Source organism: Bos indicus x Bos taurus, chromosome 11, assembly GCF_003369695.1.
Source record: "Bos indicus x Bos taurus breed Angus x Brahman F1 hybrid chromosome 11, Bos_hybrid_MaternalHap_v2.0, whole genome shotgun sequence".
NCBI lineage: Eukaryota > Metazoa > Chordata > Mammalia > Artiodactyla > Bovidae > Bos > Bos indicus x Bos taurus.
In genome coordinates, this window is record NC_040086.1 from 103,648,700 (window position 1) to 103,669,272 (window position 20,573).

Below are 20,573 nucleotides of genomic sequence, written 5' to 3' on the forward strand. Positions count from 1 at the left end.
CCCCGCCCCGGGTTTGGCCCCGGAGCACGTTGCTGCTGCCACCCCAGCCCGGGGGCCCGTGGGTAGCTGCTACCTACCAGGTGCCCGGCGGCTCTCACCAGCTTGTGGGTGGAGAAGGGGAAGGCGTCGTCGCTCAGGTCGGCCTCCAGCAGCTCCTGGAGAACGGCCCGGCTGTGAGCAAGGACAAGGCTGGTCAGTCAGTAGGGCGAGAAACACCCGCCAAGCCCACCTGGGTGCGCACCCCGGGCTGGGAGGGCTCTGAGGGCACCGCGGTGGTCAGGCTGAGGTCCTGTCCTCACGGGGCAGACCGAGAACAAACGTGCTCTTAATAAAACACACCAAGGTAGAGACGTGCAAAAGTCCACTCATACGAGAAAGGCACCTTCAGGACTTCCCTGGCCATCCAGCTAAGACTGCAGAGTAACGTCAGCTAAGACTCTGTTCTTCCACTGCAGGGGGCGTGGGTTTGATCCCCAGTGGGGGAGATAAGATCTCAAATACCAGGCACCATGGCCAAAAAAATTTATCAAGTTAAAAAAAAAAAAAAAAGGCACCTTCATCGGAAACAGTGGCAGAAATAGCCAAGCCCTGGATCTCCTTTCTCAGATGGGGAACCCAGGCCTGGGGCAGCTGTCTAACCAGTTAACGCCCGACCTGCCAAAGCCCCCCAAGGGCAGGGGCCCCTTTCCTCGCCCCTCTGCCCGGCTGTGCCCGGAAGAGTCTGAACCTCACGCTTGATACTTCGCCTGAGACCTTCCAGTGTCCATGGAAACCCTCACCTCTGGGGTGCCTTGCTTCTCGCCTCCCTCCCTGCCAGCCTGAGCTCACTCTTGCACCATGCACATTCCCTCCAGGCGTCCCGGCCCCTGTTGAATCTTCCGTCATCCTTCAGGTCTTGGCTCATCTGTCACCTCCTACAAGAAGCCCTCCCGGATTCCCTGAGTCTGGGTCAAGTCCCCCCTCAACGCCCCTGGCCTGAGCCCGTGGCCCTGAAACGTCTCCCACCAGGGCACCTCTCATGGTTGCAAACCTGCCCCACTGAACTGGGAGCTCCGTGCTGACAGGGGCCCCTCTGCAGACATGCCTGGCACAGAAAGGGCACTTGGTAAATGGGACTGATTGAAGGTGGGCTGACTTTGCACCGCTGGGCCAGCTCCCCATCGGCAGGAAACAGCTCCCACCCACCCCCATTTCTGCCTTGCAGGGTCCCAGCCAGTGCCCAGAAACACTTCCGACCCTGATGATCCCCTCCCCCCACGGTGCCAGCAGCTGCCCGCCCACGCTGGCCCGAGGTGCCCAGCCCGCTGCAGTGTGTCAGGATCCTTATGTAACATCCCAGCACCCACGCATGCCTGCCCCTGGAGGAAGCACACTCGGTCCTCAAGAAGCCTGTCTACACTGCAGCCCTGGGCGGTGGGGTCTGCCCCACGGGGAAGGAGGAAGGAGCTGGAGCTGGGGCTCAGCAGGGCCGGGGGCCCCCAGTCGGGCACCAGCCTGGGCACGCAGGTCTGCAGGGCACAGGCCAGGGTGTGAGAGGCTGTCCCTCCCCCAGTGGGCAGCAGGTGGCACCAGAGGGCACCGGCTCTGGGCGGAGACCAGGTTCAGGCTTACTGTCCCCCGACCTGGTGCTGGGCCCTCTCGTTGCCCTGTGAGGACCGTGGGGCAGGCGTCAGCCAGAGGCCCCGAGCGGAGCACCTGGGTATTAACCACGCAACAGCGACCACCGCCCACCAGGCTGTCTCCACCAGCCACGAGTGGTCTCCTGAGCTTCGGTTAATTAAAAACATTCTGTCTCGCCGGCCACCTTTCAAGGCCTTGCTGGCATGTATGGCTTAGAGGCTACCGTTCTGGGCCATCAATTTTGAACTGTCTCCCGAAAGTGCCACTGGTTGCAGGCCATCCAGCACCTCCCATGGTCCAGGTGCCACGACACGCTTCCCACGCAACAGCTCAGAAAGTTCAGCCCGTATCAGCGGCGCTGGTGACATTATTATTCATACAAGAAACTTTGGGTTATTTTTGAAGGAGCGAGGACAGATTGGAGGAGAAAGTTAAGAAATTGCCAGGAGGAGGGGAGCTCGTCTTCCTGCCCTGGCAACCGTCACTCACCACCCTCCTGGAGCAGCTTATAATGAGGCTGGGAGAGCTGGCCTGTCCCCGCGGGCCGCGCCTTGATCAGTCTGTCTGGTGCCCCCTCCCTCCCCTGCCCACTCACCCCCCCACCACACCAGAAATAACCCAGTCCCTCCCCAAGGTCGCCATGGCAATGAAGCTTCCGAGGACCGCCTAGCGCTCAGGAGTCCAGGACCACCCCCCCCCCATCCCCATTCAGCCTAGAGATGCGGACATCAGCTCACCCAGGGGAGAAATGCAGACCCCCACCTGCAGAACAGGGCGCTTCCCCGAGCCGGGCCAGGGCAAGCGTGGTCCATGCATCTTTCTGCAGAATCCCAGCATCCTGGTTCTCCTGCTGCGGCCGGCATGCTCAGCCTCTCTCCACACGCCCCATTCCTGTCCTCCCCTCCTGTCTCAGCACGCCCCCACCCAGCCACCCCTGAGATGACCCTCGTCAAGTCCGCAGGAGCCACCGGGCCGCCAAACCCACCTGTCGATGCTCAGTCTTTGTCCGCTGACCACCCGGACACAGCTCGTCACTCCCTCCTTGGAGTCCTTCCTTCCCCTGGCCCTTGAGGCTCCTGCCCACCTCCCATACTCTGGCCCAGCATCAGAGACCCCGATAAAGCCCACGTCCAACCGTGCCCCTCCTCTGCTCAGCCCCCTGTCCTGGAGGAGCAGCCTCTGCCCTTGCAAGCTCTGGCCTCCGCGGGCCTCTGAGCTCGTCCTCCCCCACAGCCCTGCCGTCGCCGCGTTTCCTCCCGCCACGGGGCCTTTGCACCTGCCGCTCCCTCTGTCTGAAACACTGGCCCCTCAGAGAGTGCCAAGGCTTGAGTCCCATTTCCTCCAGTGTCTCCTCCAAGGTCCCCTTAACAGATACTGGCTTTCGTGAGCAGCCCGAGGTCCAGCATCTGATGGATAAGGTACAGGACCAACCCTGACTCCGCGAGCACTACTGCCTGCCTGTCCGCCGTGGGCCTCTGGGCAACGTGGGGTACACACAGAGCCACCTGCAGCTCTGCCCGGGAGGGGAGGTCCACCCGCCCAGGACCCAGCCCGGAGCTGCTGGCTTGGCCAGCTCCAAGGCCCCAGGGAAAATGGACCCTGTGGCGGGGTCTGAGGGCAGCGACCAGGGATCCTGGTGTGACCCCAGGCTGACAGGGATGCCCGTGGACACAGCCGTGCGTCGTCTCAGCAAGCAGCTGGGGGATAACCTGGCTGGAGGCACACTGTCCTCTCTTCTTCACCACTAAGGAAAGAAAGCAGTTCTCACCACCTATAGGGCGGGGTCAGGACTGGAGCAGGTGTTGGGGCACCCCAGGCACCCCGCTGGTCGGCGCCAACACGCGGGGCTTGCCCCTGGTCGTCCACCCCGCCCCCACCCAGCCCTTCCCTGATGCCCAGCCAGAGGGTCTTTCCAAAGTGCACACGTGCCCAGGCGTCCCGTTGCCTCAGACTGTCCGGGCAGAAGCCAGCATCCAAGGGCCTTCTGGGAGCCGGTTCCTCGTGGGTGGGAACACAGCTCAGTAAACGCTCACAGGATGAATCAACGAGCGAATGATCGTCCGTAGACCTAGTTACTGGAGGTGCTCAGGGAGGAGCCAGTGTCCTCCTGCTGCGGAGCACCATTCTCAGCCCGGGTGGCACAGGGAGCCCCAGTCTGGCTCCGCCCACTTAGAAATGGCACACACAGTTCGCAGGCCATATCAACCATCCAGAGGCATCCCTGCCAGACTTCCACGACCCCTGTACCCTCAGGTATTGAGTATGAGTCGTATATTAAGAGCTTTTCCGTATCCCAGTGCTTTGAAAAGCATGTTCCTGGTTGGCCTCTTGAGGGTCGCCGGCACGTTCAGCTCGCTAGCCACCGCGTCCCATTCTAGACCAGTAAATGGTTCTGCCTTGGGCCCAGACAGAGGGACGAGGTGTACCCCGGCCCTCAAGTCCCCATCCTCTCCTCACCTGGCCGGGCCCTGGACGCTGATCAGGCCCAGGTCCTCGGAGCTGTCGATGAGCTGGCACCGGAACTTCCGGTCCTGCAGCACGGTCCTGATGTGGGACCAGTTGTGCTGGGCTGCGGCCCCACCCACAGCCAGGTAGTATCCGTCGCCTGCAGGAGAAGCGCCGGGACTCAGAGCAGGGCTGTGGGGAGGCAGGAGGAGGCAGGACCAGGAGGGGCGGCCCAAGGCCTCCGTGGAGGAAACAAGCCCTCCTCCCTTGAACATGAGCCACCCAGGCCTGAGTCGGGGGACCCTCCCAATGGGGCTCTGGGTTCTCATCGCCCACAGGACAGAATGCCAAGGGAGCATTTTCAGGGAGCGTCCAAGGCTTTCTCCCACTTCTCAAAGGGTCTGTGATCCAGGGAAGTGTAAGCGCCCCCAGCACAGTCACCCCTCGGGAGATCCTGAGTCCCACCTCAGCCACCAGCGCTGGGTGACCTCGGACAAGCCTCTGTCCCTCTCTGAGGCTGCATCCTCACCAGTTCCCATCTCTCTCCACATTCCCATGTCCCCACCCCATTCCCGGGGTTCCCAGCGGTGGGCTTTCAGAGGCTGGAATTTTACAGCCATCACACCGCTGACCCTCCCCCAGAGGCTGACACGCGTCAACACCCTCGGGTTTCTGAAAAGGAGACTGAGGTTCAGAGAGGCCCCACGTGGAAGACTGCCTCTAGCCAGCTCTGAGTCCACAGCCTGTGGAGCAGCCACTGGGCCAAACCGCCCCCCGGGAACTGCTGAGTGGAGGGCAGCCCAGCTCCGCCTGGTGTCCTGAGAGCCACCGTCCCGGGCGGGCAACCTTAGACGGCCGTGTGGTCCTCGGTCCCTGGAGAACCTGTCACTGCCCACTGTCTGTGGATCTTGGCCACCGCTCTCCCTCCTGGATGGGAGGGGCTGCCGCACGAGAGACCAGACGGCTCCCACGCCCACCGAGGGGTGACGTGATGGGCAGCAGACCTCGCTCAGGGAATCAGACCCGTACAGATAAGGGGCTCGGACGCTGAGCTCCCTGTCACTGGAGGCATGCAAGCAGAAGTGGAGGACCTGCAGAGGGCAGTCCAGGCATCAGCTTGGGCCCAGAGCTGGAGATCTTCCAAGGATCTGTCCCCCGCCTCAGACTGGGAGTTCCATGGGAACCAAGACAGCCGATTCGGCATAGATGCCGGAGGCAGGAAGGAGGTAATTTCTCCCTCCACGTGGGAGGCACGGCCTTATCCTTGGCTCACTCTGTTCCGGGCAGGTGAGATGAGCACATGCATGCTGATGCCGCCCTAAAACCCCGCAGGACAGGCAGGTTCAAAGGCATAACCACCGAGCACTCAGGGCTCAGCACCACTGCCCAAACAAAGGCTGCATTCAGCCTGAGGCAAGACCTCTGATCTCCCAGGCCCTGACCGCAGCGGGCACACGCGGGATTGCAGAGCAGCCTCGGAAGCCCTTCCCGCCCGTCCCGCACTGGCCGCCACCTCACTGAGCTAGGCTGCCATCGGGGCGCTGCTGGGCCCCGGGGCACCTCTCACCTTCAAAGGCGGGGGCCAGCGGGGAGGCCTGGGGGCCGGGGGCCAGGCGGCTCACGGTCAGGTCGCTCTCTGTGCCCCCGCGGTGGTTCAGCATGCACGTGTACACTGTGGAGCCTGCGGGCAGGAGAAAGACCCCAGAGAGGGGGGAGCCGCTCAGCAGGGCGGGTGGTCCCTCAGGGCCGGGTAGCCTTGGCCAGATGCCCGGGGGAACCCTGATAGGCCTCTCAGCTTGGTGATGCCGCCATGACTCGATGACCCAGAGAGGGACGGGCAGGCCACTGAGCACCGCCGTCCTCGGAGGAGGAAGGAGCAAGAAGACTTACTTATTTTGAAATGTGACTCTTCCCACCCATCCCTCCCACCCACCCCCCACCTCACGCTGGGGCACTTTCAGGGCAGGATTTACTTCTCATTCACTTTGGTGCTCGAGTGCCAAGCCTGGCATAGCAGAAGCTCCATGAATGCTGAATACATGAATACGTGGATGGAAGACGGGGATGAATGGGGAGGTGGGGAGAGGGGAGGGGCAGGGATGGATGGGAGGAGGGGGTGGGGGGTAGAAGGATGTTAGCAGGGTGAATGGGGGGAGGGGGACCAGGGGAGGTGGGTAGCAGGGGCATGTGATGAGGTGTGTGGGTGGTTTGGCAGGATACATGGTGTAATGGGTTGCACTGTGTCTCCCTAAATGGTGTGTTGGGGTCCTAACTCCCAGTCCCTCTGAAAAATGGACCTTATCTGGAAATAGGGTCTTTGCAGACGGGATCACATTAAGAAGATCAGAACTCATGAGAATGGACCTGATCTCACACGACTCATGTCCTTAGAAGAAGAATACGCAGGGAGACGGCCTGTGACCGCAGAGGCAGAGGTTGGAGTGATGTAGTTGAAAGTTGTGGGCTGGCGGCCGCGGCCGGAAGCCAGGAGATCCCACGGTCTCTGGCCCTGACTTTGAACTTCCAGCGTCAGACTCTCAAGACAACACATGAGGGTTGTTTAAAGCCATTCAGTGCGGTATTTCGGTGGAGCAGTATCACCAGTAAGTAACAGCAGTGGGGCCGGGAGAGTTTGGGGGCAGGTAGATGGGTGGGGAAGACGCTAAGCGCATGGTTGATGAAAAAAGGGGAAGTGAGGATCCCAAACACTGTCTGGGACACACTTACACCACGGGATTATTCATCCTTCATTCCGAATTCAAATGCAAGTGAGCATCCTGTGTTTTCACTGAATTCTAGAAACCCTATCGGAGAGAGCATTCCTAGAGGGGGAATGGACAGGCTCCTCAGCCCCAGGAGACTGTTCTGAGGGCCTGCTGCCTCGAATCCCCTCTGGAACAAAGTCAGAGGTGGATAGTGGAGGACACAGAGGAAGGTGGAGGGGGCTGGGCCTTGGGGCTTGGCGACCAGGGCAGAGGGGGCTGGAGGCGGGGGCCCACGGCTAGGCTGGGGGCAGAGCCGTGAGCTGCGTGAGCCCGGAGCGGTCAGCCTGTGCCCAGGGCCGCACTGAGGCGGGGGAGGCACGCAGCCCTCCCGCTCCATACCTGGGGGCCGGCTGACGTCGGCGGAGAAGAGCCAGTCGGCAGCCTTCCTGGCGTCTGGGCCCACCAGGAAGAACTTCCCGAAGTAGGACATGTCGAACACGGCCGCGGCCCCCCTGCAGGCCAGACACTCCTTCTTGATCTGAAAAGTTCCAGAGTTGGGGTACCATGGGGGCTTCGGGACCCGCCTCCCCGAGAAAGACCCCACAGCCCTGGGCTCCAAGACCCTCTCCTCCCCTCCAGCTAGAAACGCACGTGCACACTCTCCTCGGGCGCAGGAAGAGCGCCCTGCCGGTGCGCACGTGCACAGTGTCCTCGGGCACAGGGAAGAGCGCCCTGCCGGTGCGCACGTGCACAGTGTCCTCGGGCACAGGGAAGAATACCCTGCCGCTGCGCACGGGCACACTCTCCTCGGGCGCAGGGAAGAGCGCCCTGCCGGTGCAGGAGACCCGGGGGGAGCGCGGGCCGCGAGAGGATACGCTCCAAAGGGTGAAGGCCAGCAGAATGTGTTCTTTGACCACAATGGAATCCAATTAGAAATCCGCAGCAGAAGGAAAATTGGGAAGTTCACAAATAAGTGAAACTAGAAAACACACTTCTTAATAACCAGTGGATCAAGGGAAAAGGTCACCAGGAGGATTGGAAACCCTTGGAGAGGGATGAACACGAGGAAACAACGTGTGCAGACTGCCGCGCGGAGGCCAGCGCCGCCTCATCCGACGTTACACCTGCAAAGGCTCTCAAGTCAGCCGCCTCGCACTCCGCTTGGAGAAACCAGAAAAGGGAAAGCAAATTAAACCCAGTGCAGGCAGAAGGAAAGAAATAACAAAGACTGGAAAGGAAATAAACAAAAATCTCAAAAGATAGAGAAAATCAGCAAATGGAAAACTGGTTTTTGGAAAAGTTCAGTGAAATTAGCAAATCGTTAACTGAAATTACCAAGAATCAAAAACGACTCCAAGTGCTAAAATCAGGAATGAAAGAAAGGTGTCACTATCCAATTCATAGGAGAGAATTGTAAGGACTCCTGTGAGCCACTGTCCACCAATAAATCAGACACGAAACAGAAATTCCCAGAAAGACACAAATCGCTGAAGTCGGTTGAAGGGGAAACAGACAGTCTGAACAGATCTACAACCAAAAGAGACTTCTTCAGTCATTTAAAACTCTCCACACGGAAAAGCCCAGGCCCACATGGCTTCACTGGTGAATTTTACCAAACATTCAAAGAAGAATTAATACCAGTTCTTCACAAACTCTTCCCGTGAGGCCAACATTACCCCAAAACCAAAACCAAAGGCCTCATAAGAAAATCAGAGACCAACATCCTTCATGACTATAGATACAAAAATCCTCCGTGAAATACTAACACACTAGATTCAACAACGTATAAAAAGGATTACGTGATCAAGTGGAATTTATTCCAGAAATGGGAGTCTGGCTCACCATTCCCAAATCAATATAATGTACCATATTAATGGAACAAAGGACAAAAACCAAATGGTCATCTCAATAGATGCAGAAAAAGTATTCGACAAAATCCAACACCAGGTCATGACAAAAACTCCATATAAACTACAACTAAAAGGGAATTTGCTTGACCTGATAAAAGGCACGAGCAAAATCCCACTTAATGAGGACAGACTGGATGTCCGCTGCTAAGATCAGGAACAAGACGGGGCTGTCCCCTCTGCCACTTCCACTCAACATCGTATTGGTAGAATTTTTCTGCTACCAGTGATATCATTAAAGAAGTGAAAAGACAACCCACAGAAGGGAAAAAATAATTACAAATCATAAATCGGGTAAGGGACTTGTATCCAGAATGTATAGAGAATTCTTATAATCCAATAAAAAGACAACTCAATTTTAAAATAAGCAAAATATCCAAATAGAAATTTATCCGAAAAAGATATAGAAATGACTAAATAAGCACATAAAAAAGATGTTCAATATCATTGGTCATTAGGGAACATTGTGCTGGAGGTCCGACCCAGGGCAATTAGGCAAGAAGAAATAAAAGGTATCCAGACTGAAAAAGAAGAAGTAAAACTATCTCTATTTGCAGATGACATGATCTTAATATAGAAAATCCTAGAGAACTCACTGAAAAAAAAACTGTTATAATTAATAAAATAGTTCAACAAGGTTGGAGGATATAGGGTCAACATAAACAAAAAAATAATTTCTATACAATAGCAGTGAGCCATTAATGAAATTAGGAAAATAATTCCATTTACATCTTCAAAAAGAGTTTTTAAAGGCTTACAAATAAATTGAACAAATGAGGGGCAAATTTATACTCTCGAGAAAATGTCTCTGAAGAAAATTAAAGCAGACCTAAATAAATGGAAAGGCCTCTCGTGTTTGCAAGATGAAGACTTATCATTGCTAAGATGAGGGTAGCACCTCATGTTGGTCTACAGATTTGACAGGGTCTCTACCAAAACCCCAGCGGGCTTCTCGGCAGACATTGACAAACTGAGGCTAAACTTTATACAGAAATGCAAGGCGCTTGGAAAGTTCAAGACAATCTTGAAAAAGGAGAACAAAGCTAGAAGATCTGCTCTTCCTGATTTCAAAACTTACTACAAAGTTACTGTACTCGAGACAGTGGTGCAAACATACGGATGGAAATGTAGATCAGTGGGATGGAATGGAGAGTCCAGAGATAAACCCTCACCTTATGGCCAGCTGATCTGCGCGAGGATGCCAGGACAATTCAATGGGGAAAAGAGTAACCTTCCACAGATGGTGCCGAACAACTGAATACCCACTTGCAAAAGTCTAAAGCTGGGTCCCTTCTTACACCTTTCACGAAGCTTCATCAAAATGGACCACAGACCTACGTATAAGACTGAAAACTATACAATTCTGAGAAGAAGATATAGTAAACCATTGTGACCTGAGTTAGGAAACACTTTCTTAAATATGACACCAAAGCCCCAGGGACAAAAGAAGGCATACATAAGCTGTTTTCATTCAGTCACCAAGTCATGTCCGACTATTTGCAACTCCATGGACTGCAGCACGCCAGGCTTCCCTGTCCCTCACCATCTCCTGGAGTTTGCCCAAGTTCATGTCCATGTCAAGTACATAAGCTGTACTTCATCAAAATTAGGAACTTTTGTGCTACCGATGATATCACTAAAAAAGTGAAAAGACAACCCACAGAAGGGAAAAAATAATTACAAATCATAAATCGGGTAAGGGACTTGTATCCAGAATGTATAGAGAGTTCTTACAACCCAGTAAGAAGACAAACAACTCAATTTTAAAATGAACAAAATATCCAAATTGAAATTTCTCCGAAACAGACAGAGAAATGGCTAAATAAGCACATAAAAAAGATGTTCAACATCATGGGTCATTGGGGAAACGCAACTCAGATCGTTGAGATACCACTTCACACCCACGAGGATGGCTAGAACCAAAAACAGAATTACGAGCGCCGATGAGGATAGAGAAATTAAAACCTCGTCCACCAAGGGTGGGGACATAAAATGGTGCAGCCACTTTGGAAAACCCTCGGCAGGTCCCCAAAAATGTTAAACGCGGAGTCACTACATGCCCCAGCACTCCCGCTCCTAGATACGAGAACTGAAAACATTTGCCTAAAAACCTGTGCACACATTTGCAGAGCAGCATTATTCACGATGGCCCCAAAGTCCAATGACTCAAGCGTCCGTCCACAGATGAATGGATAAATAAAAAGGAGTGTACCCCTGCCATGGAATACCATTCCGAAGAAGAAGTAACGAAGCACTGACATGTCCTCAAACATGGAGGTGACAGAGGCCAGTCACAAAAGACCACCACTGTGTGAGTGCCTTACGGGAAACGTCCAGATACGATACATCTACAGAGACAGGACGTAGATCAGAGGCCTCCGGAAGGTGAGTTTGGAATGAGAGAGGGGCAGAGGCCGTGAGAGGGCCAGCAGCCCGCGCCTTCTCCCCCATCCCACGGTTCAGACACCACTGCCCAGCGGTCTACAATTAGCCTTACAGCCAGCTGCCTGCTGAGGCCCAGGCACGGGGCGTGGTCTGCTCAGGGTTACACAGGAGGAAATGATGGAGCCTGGGTCTATCCAGCAGTGCCCGGACCCCAAGAGGCCCCCAAGTGCATCCTCCCCACTGTGTCTTCAGTGATTCCACCTGGATGGGAGGGAGGGCGTGGATGGCAAGTCTCTATACCAGGGAAACTGGCCAGCTTGGGGCCAGCTCCCTGCCCTCTGCCCCAGGGCTGCTGGCCGCCACACAGCATCCCACTGACTCATCTCCTGAACCCCAAAGGCCGCTGCTCACCACTGTCCAGACCCCACCACCCTTTACAGCTCCCCCTCCACTGTCAGGCGTCAGGGTGCCTTCGCCTACGCTGCTGGGGCTGCAGATCCAACCCCCAGACAACTTGCAGGCCAACTCTCATCTGCCCGGGCTGGGGAAGCTGCCAAGGCTGAGAACGAGCGTGCATCTCCTGCTCCGGGATGTCGAGGCGCCTCTGCTGGGATGCAGCCAGGAAGTGGAGCTGGCACCCCGGCCCGGCGCCCACATCCTTAAGGGCCTGAACACCCCGTGGGCCTTGGAAGCCGCCCCGCGGAGGTGCCAGACGGAGTCCCATTCGCTCCTGGGAGAGGCAGCCCCCAGGGCCTCCTGGACTTCCAGAGGCACGTGCCTCCCCTCCCGTTTCAGAAGCCTCTTCCCCAGCGCCTTCACTAGAGCAAGCCTGGGGGGGACGTGTGGTTCCTTCCCTACAGGACCAGGTGCAAAGTCCAGGTATGCAAGATACATTCAGAATTTGTAGGCAGCAGCAGCAGGGCACGAAACCCAGCCCAGGCTGCTTCTGAGTGAGGGGCCTCACACGACTGCAGGGGCCCCACGTCCAGGAGGCTTCTCAGGCCTCCGGTCTCTGGGGACAACCCCCAGGCTGAGGCCGTGGCCCCAGCCCAGTGTAGACACTGAGCGAGCCTTCATCCCCCTGTGCGGTTGGCCACATGCTCACGGACACAGAGAGCACATTCTCCTCTGGAACACAACAGCTGGGTGTCTCAGCAGGGACGCTGGAGTTGTCTTCTCTGCAGACACTGAGAACCCCCAGCGTGATGCAGACCTGGGGGAGGCCTGGCCCCTAGGACCCCGTCACCTCCTCTCCCACTGTACCAGGGAGCTGGGCTTGGAAGGGCCCAGGAGCCACTGGAGCAGCCACACCTGCCCATTTCCGGAGCAAGCTGGGCAGTGAGCGGGCCCCAGCTGCGGTCTCCTCTGCTCGCCCCCTGGGGGTCCCGTCTTGGACCTCCTTGTTCTGGGTCTGCTCGGTCAGAGCGGCAGACGGGAACCATGGCCCCAGATCCGGCAGGGGGCTCGCTACCCACAGTCACACTTGGGGGCGGTTCCGAGGGCCTCCAAGAGATGAATCCCCGGCCCGAGACCACACAGCCTGAGTCAGGCCGGGCTGCCTGGCTGATGCCCCCAGCAGGCCGCGCCACTGGCAAAGTCTCAGAACAGCCGGAGGGCCGAGGAGAGCATCACCTATTCTGCCTCAAAACTGAGTCAGCCCAAAACAGGATGGGGGTACAGGGAGCCGGCTGGGAGAGGGCTGGAGCTCCCCGGGCGCCTCCCCCAACCGGCCCAAAGTGCCGCCCAGCTTTCTGCCCCTTGGGGTTGGGGGCCTACCACATCGTGGTGCGGAGGGAAGCTGAAGGTGTACTCCTGGCCCAGCAGCCGGCCGTAGGTGTAGTCCTCGCGGGCCCGATGCCCGTACGCCCCGCAGTAGTCGTAGGGGAGCACCTGCGGCAGGCGAGGGGGTGTCACAGCCCAGCCCTCCTCCCTGCACACGCCGCCTGGAGACCGAGGCCCACAGGACAGACGGATCTTGGCCCTGCCCTCGCCAGGCCCGACCCCATCACGGGGCAGCGCGTTGCGGACGGGGCTGGCTCAGGCATGCCAGCAGCACGCACGAGTGAACTGTGGTCTCCGCAGCAGTGGGAGGGCGGGGCCCGAGACGGAGGAGAAATGGGGTGTGCTCGGGCAGGCAAAGAGGGGGAGAGAGGGGGCTGAACAGCAAACAGGGCGGGTTGACTGGGACCCCAGGGGCCACCCCAGGGCTTCCGCTTCAGTGCCGAGGGGCTGCGATGAGGCCCAGGGGTCAGCCTGCTGAAGAAGAGAGAGACAGAGTCAGGGGTGGGGTGGCTGCCGCAAGGATTCCGGATGCTGTTGCCATGGCGATCCAGGATGCGGTCCCGCTCCGGCCTGGCCCTGCTCAGAGGGTCTTGCACGTTCAGGAAGGGAGTCTCTGGACAGGTGGGGGAACCAAGGTGCAGAGAGACTGACGCTTGCCTCCAGTCCCCGGAGAGCCCTGACTGCCTGGCCTGAGGCAAGGCAGTGGGCCCCAGAGGCTGGGACTCAGCGCCTCTTGCCTTGGCCTCTCCTGTGCTTGGCCAGCCGCTCTCAGGGAGGCCCAGACCCCACACCCCACTCTAGTCCTGTTCCTGCTGATGGAGCCCCTCCTTCCCAACTCCACGGCCACTCCTGGAAAAGCGTGAGCAAGCCCGGCACCTCTCACCCACAGCAGGGCCAGCCCCGCCCTGTCTCTTCTCACCAGTAAGAGCTGAGGGTGAGGTCTTGACTGAACTGGGCCTCTCTGTTCCTCCAAGTACCCCCTCAGTCCCCACCCCCAGCTCCTGGCCGAGCCCTGGTCCAGGGAAGGCCTTTACAGGAGTCTCTGAGGGAAGTCATCTCCCTGGCCTGCCAAGTGGCTCCCACTGGCCCCTGAGGCCCCTGCAGGAACACCCCAGCCTGCTGCAGCCTGGCCAGGAAGCAGGGAGTAGGGGATGTCCGGCCGCCCAATGCCCTGGGCTCCCAGGGTGGCTCCTGGGTGGGAGGGGGCTGCAAAGCCCACCCATCTACGAACCAAGGGTGTGTTCCTGATTCTGGCTGTGGTCTCCTCCCCTTGCCCATGGGTTCTGGGAAAGAGGGGCTTCCAGGCACCAGGCTGGAGGCAGGGAGGGGTCTGTGCAGGCCTCTCCTCTCTGCTGACCCCAGAGGTCATCAGGAACTTGCCTTGGGACATGGTTGCTATGGAGATGGGAGATAGGTCGCACTTGGAAGGTGGCTGCTGAAGTATAGCGGCAGGAAGGGGCTTTTCATTTGTAAAAACCTGGATCCACTCCTATCCCCCTGGTTGTATTAAAGCATCACACCGCCTGCCCCAGAGACCCAGGGCCTCACAGGCAGGATGGTTCCCAGTCTTCCCTCTGAGAACCCAGTTCCCTGGGAGGAACTGGGTGGGAGTTGGGAGCCCCCAAGAGGGCACCCAGAGGCCAGGACACTGCGAAAACCCCAACTTACAAACTAACACACGGAATGCGTCATTTTGTGCTCAATCCTCCTACTCACATTAACAGTTGCAGCCGCCAAAAATATATGAACAACATTATGAGAAGATGCTCTAATTTCTCCCGTCAACGGGGGAGTCTCGTGTGTGGCCTCCTCGCTGTGGAGCACCAGCTTTCCTGGGCCCCTGGCCCATCTAAGGCGGTGGGAGGCCGGGCACTGTGGGTGGTGAGTGACGTCCGTGGCAGGGCCCTGAGGTCACAGGCGGACCGGGCAGACCAGCAGGGGCTCGACTTCTCCAAAGGCCAGACGAGCCTCCCACCCCACGGCTCACCAGGCTCCCGAGCTCCAGAGACAGCGAGGGTGCGGAAGCGGGGGTGGGCAGTGGGCGGGGCTGGAGGGCAGGGCCGGGCGTGTGCGGGGGCCTACTCACCGGAGCTGGGCCCTGGGCGCTGAACCATCCCGGCCTCTCCCAGCCGTGGCGCTCTTGGAACACGCAGCCTCGTGCACGGAGCTCCTGTTGGGGGGCGGGGCACAGCGAGCAGACTCAGGCCTGGTGAACCCCCAGAGCAGGGCAGGGGGGCCGGGACCCGCCACCTGACACCTCAGGGCGTGGACGATACAGAGATGCTGGTGTTCAGACCCAGGACCCAAGCCCAGGCTCTGAGCCCAGGTCTAGGTCCCCCTGGCACCCCAGCTGCCCGCCCTGAGAATCCCCGATCTGTTAGGTCTCCCCCGGCACCCCAGCTGCCCGCCCTGAGAATCCCCGATCTGTTAGGTCTCCCCTGGCACCCCAGCTGCCCGCCCTGAGAATCCCCGATCTGTTAGGTCTCCCCCGGCACCCCAGCTGCCCGCCCTGAGAATCCCCAATCTGTAGAACAACCTTCTCCTGTGGACTGAACTGCACCCCGAACTCCTGTGTTGAAGCCTTATCCCCAGAGTGACTGTACTGGGGACAGAGCTGGTGAGGAGGGAATTAGGGGAAATGAGGGCCCAAGGGCGGAGCCCAGATCCTTATCAGGTGAGGAGGAGCCAACACGGCGGGGAGATGGCCGTCCCGAAGCCAGGAAGAAGGCCCTCACCAGGGACCGGGCGGTGGGCTCCTTTACCCCTGACCATCCAGCCCCCCAGAACGGTGAGAAATGAGCCCGAGCCCCCCAGCTGGCGGCGTCTGTTACAGGACAGCCGGGGACCCCGTGATGCCACAGCCGGTGTCCACCCAGGAGGAGTGAAACCAGGGGAACGGCCAAGCTGTGCACACACGCGCTCACAACAGCCCTGACGAATGCAGGGGCGGCAGGTGTGGCCCACCCATACGACGGGGCGTTAGCCTCCGAAAGGAAGGACATTCTGACACCTGTTAGATCACAGACGAACCCCAGGAGCAAGCTAAGGAGAAGGAGCCAGTCACCAAAGGCCGCGTGGTGTATGATTCCATTTATCTGAAATGACCAGAGGAGGCCAGTCCCCAGAGACAGAGAGTAGCACACTGGTGCTCAGACATAAAGAATCCGCCGGCAACGCAGGAGACCCGGCTTCAATCCCTGGGTCGGGAGGATCCCCTGGAGGAGGATTCTTGCCTGGAGAACCCCGTGGATGGAGGAGCCTGGTGGGCTCCAGTCCGTGGGGTCGCAGGCAGTCAGTCGGATACGACAGAGCGACTAACACTTTCACTCACTTTCGCTTTTGCGAGGCTGGAAGGCGGGGGATGGGGAGTTATTGCTTAACGGGTACGAGGCTTCCTCTTGCGGTGACGGGAACATTCTGGAACTAGCTGGAGGTATGGTCGCACAGCAGCATGGAGGCCCTGAAGCCCCCTGAACTGAGCACTTCAGGTTCAAATGGCAAGTTGTATGTGACACGCACTTTGCCACAATAAAACATTACAGCAGACGCAGTAAGTTATTTCAGTGGCAGACCGCTTTGAAAATAAATGCGGTTGGTGGGGGAAGAAAAGAATCTCCACTCTTGGGTTTGGAAGGTCCTGGGGCCGGGGCCCAGCCATGTCTGGAGCCCAGGAGGAGTGGGCCTTGGGAGCTGAGTCCGGCAGGACTTACAAGTGCCAGCCAGGACCAACGGGCACCCGAGGCCCAGACGGCCTGTGTCTCCCCCTCCCTGTGGGCCACCAGCCTCAAGGGGGAGGACGCACGCGGCCACATGCCCGCTGGTGACACCCTGATGTCTCCCTGGGCGTCCGAGGGGCTGGGAACAAGGACACAAAGCCTGTTGCCCTCCAATAAGAAGGGGGCGCCTCCGCCCGAGACAAGTCGCCTCCCCGACGACACACACATCAGCCGTCAGCGGCCGGGAGGCGTCACGAGGGGGCGGCTGAGGAGGAAGTGGAGGCCTGCGTGAATGTAGATGCCTCCCCGGGGGCACGGCTGTGCGCCCACCAAGTCCCCTCCAGGCACAGCTGTACGCGCCTGGACAGCTTGTCTGCGCCCGGCTCCTTCCACCCCAGGCTTGGGGAGCAACCCTGTGTTCCTTGGGAAGCAGCTGAGCTACGTAGACAGTGCGGGTGATGAAAGCCTGGGGTCAGGCGGGGGGAACCTGAACCCACGGGGGTCCCAAGATTGCCCCCGGGCCCTCCAAGCCAGGCCGGAGAGCGGGACAGCCCAGGAATCTCTGCTGACTCTGTCCTGGTGGGGTAGCGGGGAGCGTGCGTGGACGCCAGCTGCCTCTGGGGTCCAGGGACTGGTCTCAGAGGAAGGAGGCCCTGTCTTCTATAAACACCACCTGCTCACTGAGCCTGCCGCCTGCCTCCCGCTCCACCCGTCCAGGGGATGGGCAGTCCCTGAGCATCTATCCAGAGTCAGGCTCTGTACCCAGAGACAGGCCCGGGCCCTGCTGGCTGGGTCCTTGCAGACAGGTAAGCTAAGCATGCAGCCCCAGATGAGGGCAAGGAAGCGGGAATGGAGATGGAATGGGGACGATAGGAGCAGGGGGACAGAGCCTGGGTTGCTGGGGACCTGAAGAGTGCTGAGGGGCAGGTCCCAGGAGAGGGCACCTGACGATGGGTTTCATCATATAAGTAGAAGTTTGTCAGGAGGAACGACGGCCCAGGCAGGCTGCTGCCTGGCTCGGCCTCCTGACCGGTGACTGCACACATCTGCCCCCGCGGCTACCCTGCCGCCTGTGCTGCTCCAAGCGCGTTTTACCCGCAAATGCCGGGAACGAGCCAGCCGCCTCGTCACCTCACGCGCCCTGCAGCCGGGACTCCCCGAGAGCGCCGCAGCCAGAGCAGAGCGGGCCCGTGGGGCTGGGGTACCTCGTGCAGGGGGCCCGTCCGCATGTTGCGTCCTGCCAGCGGCTCGTCGTGGGGGAAGACGACGGAGTAGTTCTTGGCGTAGGCCTCGTGGCTGCGCTCCCGGATCCAGCGGCTGTGGCCCGTGAGTGAGCGGTGGAAGCGCCTGTGGTGACAGAGAGGGGTGCGTCACCGCCTGGGGGACCCTTGTCCTCTCCCAGAGTCCTCCCCAAAGGGGCCTCGGGCACCCCCAAGCCTTGGGGAGCTCAGCTGCCTCCTCTGCAGCCCCCACAGCCGTCAGGCACAGGGACTGTGGGCGCAGGGCCTCAGGCTGGGGTCGTGCTGGGGGTAAGCCATGCCCCTCGTCCTACTGGGGAGCCACCCAGAAGCCTGGACCATCCGGTGGAGGTTAACATTGGGGTCTTCAGAGTCTGGGGTCAGCAGGTGTGACAGCCTCTTTCTCCATGGGGCCCCCTCGGCAGAAACAAGGGGTGAAGATGAGAAACCCCCCAGAGGAATGGAGGCTTGTCTGGGGACCCTAGCTGTGTCTGCAGACCCTGCACCCGGGGACTCTGTGGCCAGGATCCCCGCAGGATCCCCCCGGGCCGCTGGGGGGATCACGTCACCCCCAGGGGCGTCCAGCTCCACCTACGGGCCCTTCGCCGTTTCCCACCGAGCTCAGAGGCGCCTCCCCAGCCTGCTCACGGGCGCGATGGCCGGGCCACCCGACGGCCCTTCTGCCTGGCCTCCTTGGACTGCAGGGCCGCCCGAGCCAAACCGAGCACAGCCCCGCTGGGCCCCGCTGCCCTCCCCGGGCACAGCCCACCCCTCAGGTGCCCAGCTCAACACCCCCAGCCCCCGCCTTCCCCCCGCCTGTGGGCATCTCGCTTGTCCTCCAGGACCACCGCCCCCCCGGCTGCGTCCCCACCGGCTGCTGTCCTCAGGGACCCCGCCCGGGCCTCGTTGTGCCTGCCAACTCTAAGTTCTCACGTGGTTCTCGTCTGCGCGGTGCCCAATCTGGGCGGGGCAGCGGGACCACACTCGTGAGGGTTCTGACTCCATTCACAGTGGCTGCTACCGCGTAAGGGGCTCCCTTCCAGGGCGGGGCTGGGGGCCGGCTGCGAGAACCCAGGGCTGGTCCTCAGAGCGGCCTCACGTGTGGGGCCCTGGTTTGGCTCCTTGCACGGGACAGGAGACCAGCCTGTACTGAGCCAGGAGCTTCAGCATGAAGGCGGCTTATGGACGGGGGTCTGGGGGTGCCCAGGCGCGGCCGGGACTGAGGAGGGGGATGGGCCTGGGGCAGGGCTGGGTGATCCCCAGACGGACAGATCCTGCCCATCTGGACCAGCCCCCGCCGGCCTTCTGCTCACACCTGTGCATGCCTGTGGGTGTCAGGAGCAGGCACTCTGCTGAGCCAGAGCACCAGCAGGGGTCAGCAGGAAGAGGGGCCCTCCCCGGGGCCCGCATAGCCCAGGCTGCCGTTTCCCACCTGCATGCAGGCGGGCAGAGGGGCCTGCAGCCGGGCACCAGCGTCCAGCCGCCCTCCCGATGTAGTAAGGAGCGACTCCTCCTTTCCTGGCTGCCAGGACCCCAGCGACTCTCCTCAAACCAGCGGCCTGCACTCTGGGCCCCGCCTAGGCCAGGCCCCGGGGGTGGGGGGCACATCCCCACCGTGAACCTCAGACGCCTCCGCTGGGAGAGGGGACCCTCGTCCCCATTTCACAGATGGAGAGACCCAGGTCAGAGAGGGGAACTGGCCACACAGCTAACAGGGAGGGCCTACCCTGGGAGCCTCCCCCACAGGTGACCCCCAGTCACCTCCGTGCCCGAGCTTGCCCTCCAACCCCCTGATGTGTGAGCACAGGGACGAGCGCGGCCCCCCGCTCCCCGCACAGAACCCTCTACCCCCGCCTCGCCACCCCCGCGGCCCATCTCCACCCCCGCTCATTAGTGCTGAGAGGCCCCGGGTGCCGTGCAGGAGGCTGGCCTGGGGGTGGCGACCGTCCAGTATGTGTGTGGGGACGGGGCATGCTGCTGGGTGGGCACCAAGTCCCATGTCAGGGACTGCTCGGGTCGGACGTCTTCAGCTGGTCCTCTGCTGGGGCACACTGTCCGGGCCGGGAGAGTGGGCGGACCAGCCCCCAGCCCCGAGATCGCAGCTCTGGGGGTCTCCCTCCGGGGACCCTCTGCCCTCCGACCTGTGACCCGAGGTCCCAGCTGGCCGGGGCAGGGGCGGCGGCTCTGTGCGCACCCACGAAGGGGCCCCCAAGACACTCCCACTGATGTCTCGCTTGTGAGAGGAGGCAGGGAGGGAGAGAGGCCCAGAGCCCCTGAGGGGGGCGTCCACCAGCCCTGGAGGCGGGAGGCCGTTGGTGAGGCCCAGGCTGCACCCTGGTCCATCCGTTCCCAGGGCGGAGGCCTCACCCCTGAGGGAGGGGAGATGGCAGACAGCCTGCAGGCCTGGAGCTGGGGGGCTGTGTCTCCAGCGCTGGGTGACTTCAGGCGAGCCGCCTCCCGTGAGGGCTCCTCTGCTCTGCTGTTTGTAGCCGGAGGGGCTGGGACTGGCCCATCCCTGAGGCCCCGGGCAGCTTTATCATCTCCGGAACATTCCTCTCTTGGGAGAGCACGTGGGCACAGCCCCAGACTGTCTCCGAGGCAGCAGACCGCGCTGTGCCAGGCGCCACGGGGAGGGGATCTCAGGGTATGCCTGCCTGTCTGTGTGGGTGGCGGACACACCCCTGTGGACACAAAGTCCCCATCAGGCCAGGACGGGGCGAGGTTAGAAGAGGAGCCAGGGTGCGCTGAGCTGAACCAGAGTGGTCTCCACCACCC

General features: G+C 60.1%; 1 protein-coding gene across 6 annotated transcripts in view; it reads right to left on the bottom strand.

Annotated features, from left to right (window-relative positions):
- The window catches only part of SARDH (sarcosine dehydrogenase), a 60,555-nt gene that overhangs the window by 17,623 nt on the left and 22,359 nt on the right, over positions 1-20,573 (bottom strand). For all 6 annotated transcript variants that reach the window (XM_027556827.1, XM_027556826.1, XM_027556825.1 and 3 more), the window contains 7 exons: positions 17,766-17,907; positions 14,931-15,014; positions 12,839-12,952; positions 7,170-7,308; positions 5,633-5,746; positions 4,078-4,225; positions 78-171 (listed from right to left, as the gene is read on the bottom strand). In XM_027556827.1, coding sequence (XP_027412628.1) covers positions 78-171; positions 4,078-4,225; positions 5,633-5,746; positions 7,170-7,308; positions 12,839-12,952; positions 14,931-15,014; positions 17,766-17,907 — 835 coding nt within the window. The remainder of the gene's footprint in view (positions 1-77; positions 172-4,077; positions 4,226-5,632; positions 5,747-7,169; positions 7,309-12,838; positions 12,953-14,930; positions 15,015-17,765; positions 17,908-20,573) is intronic.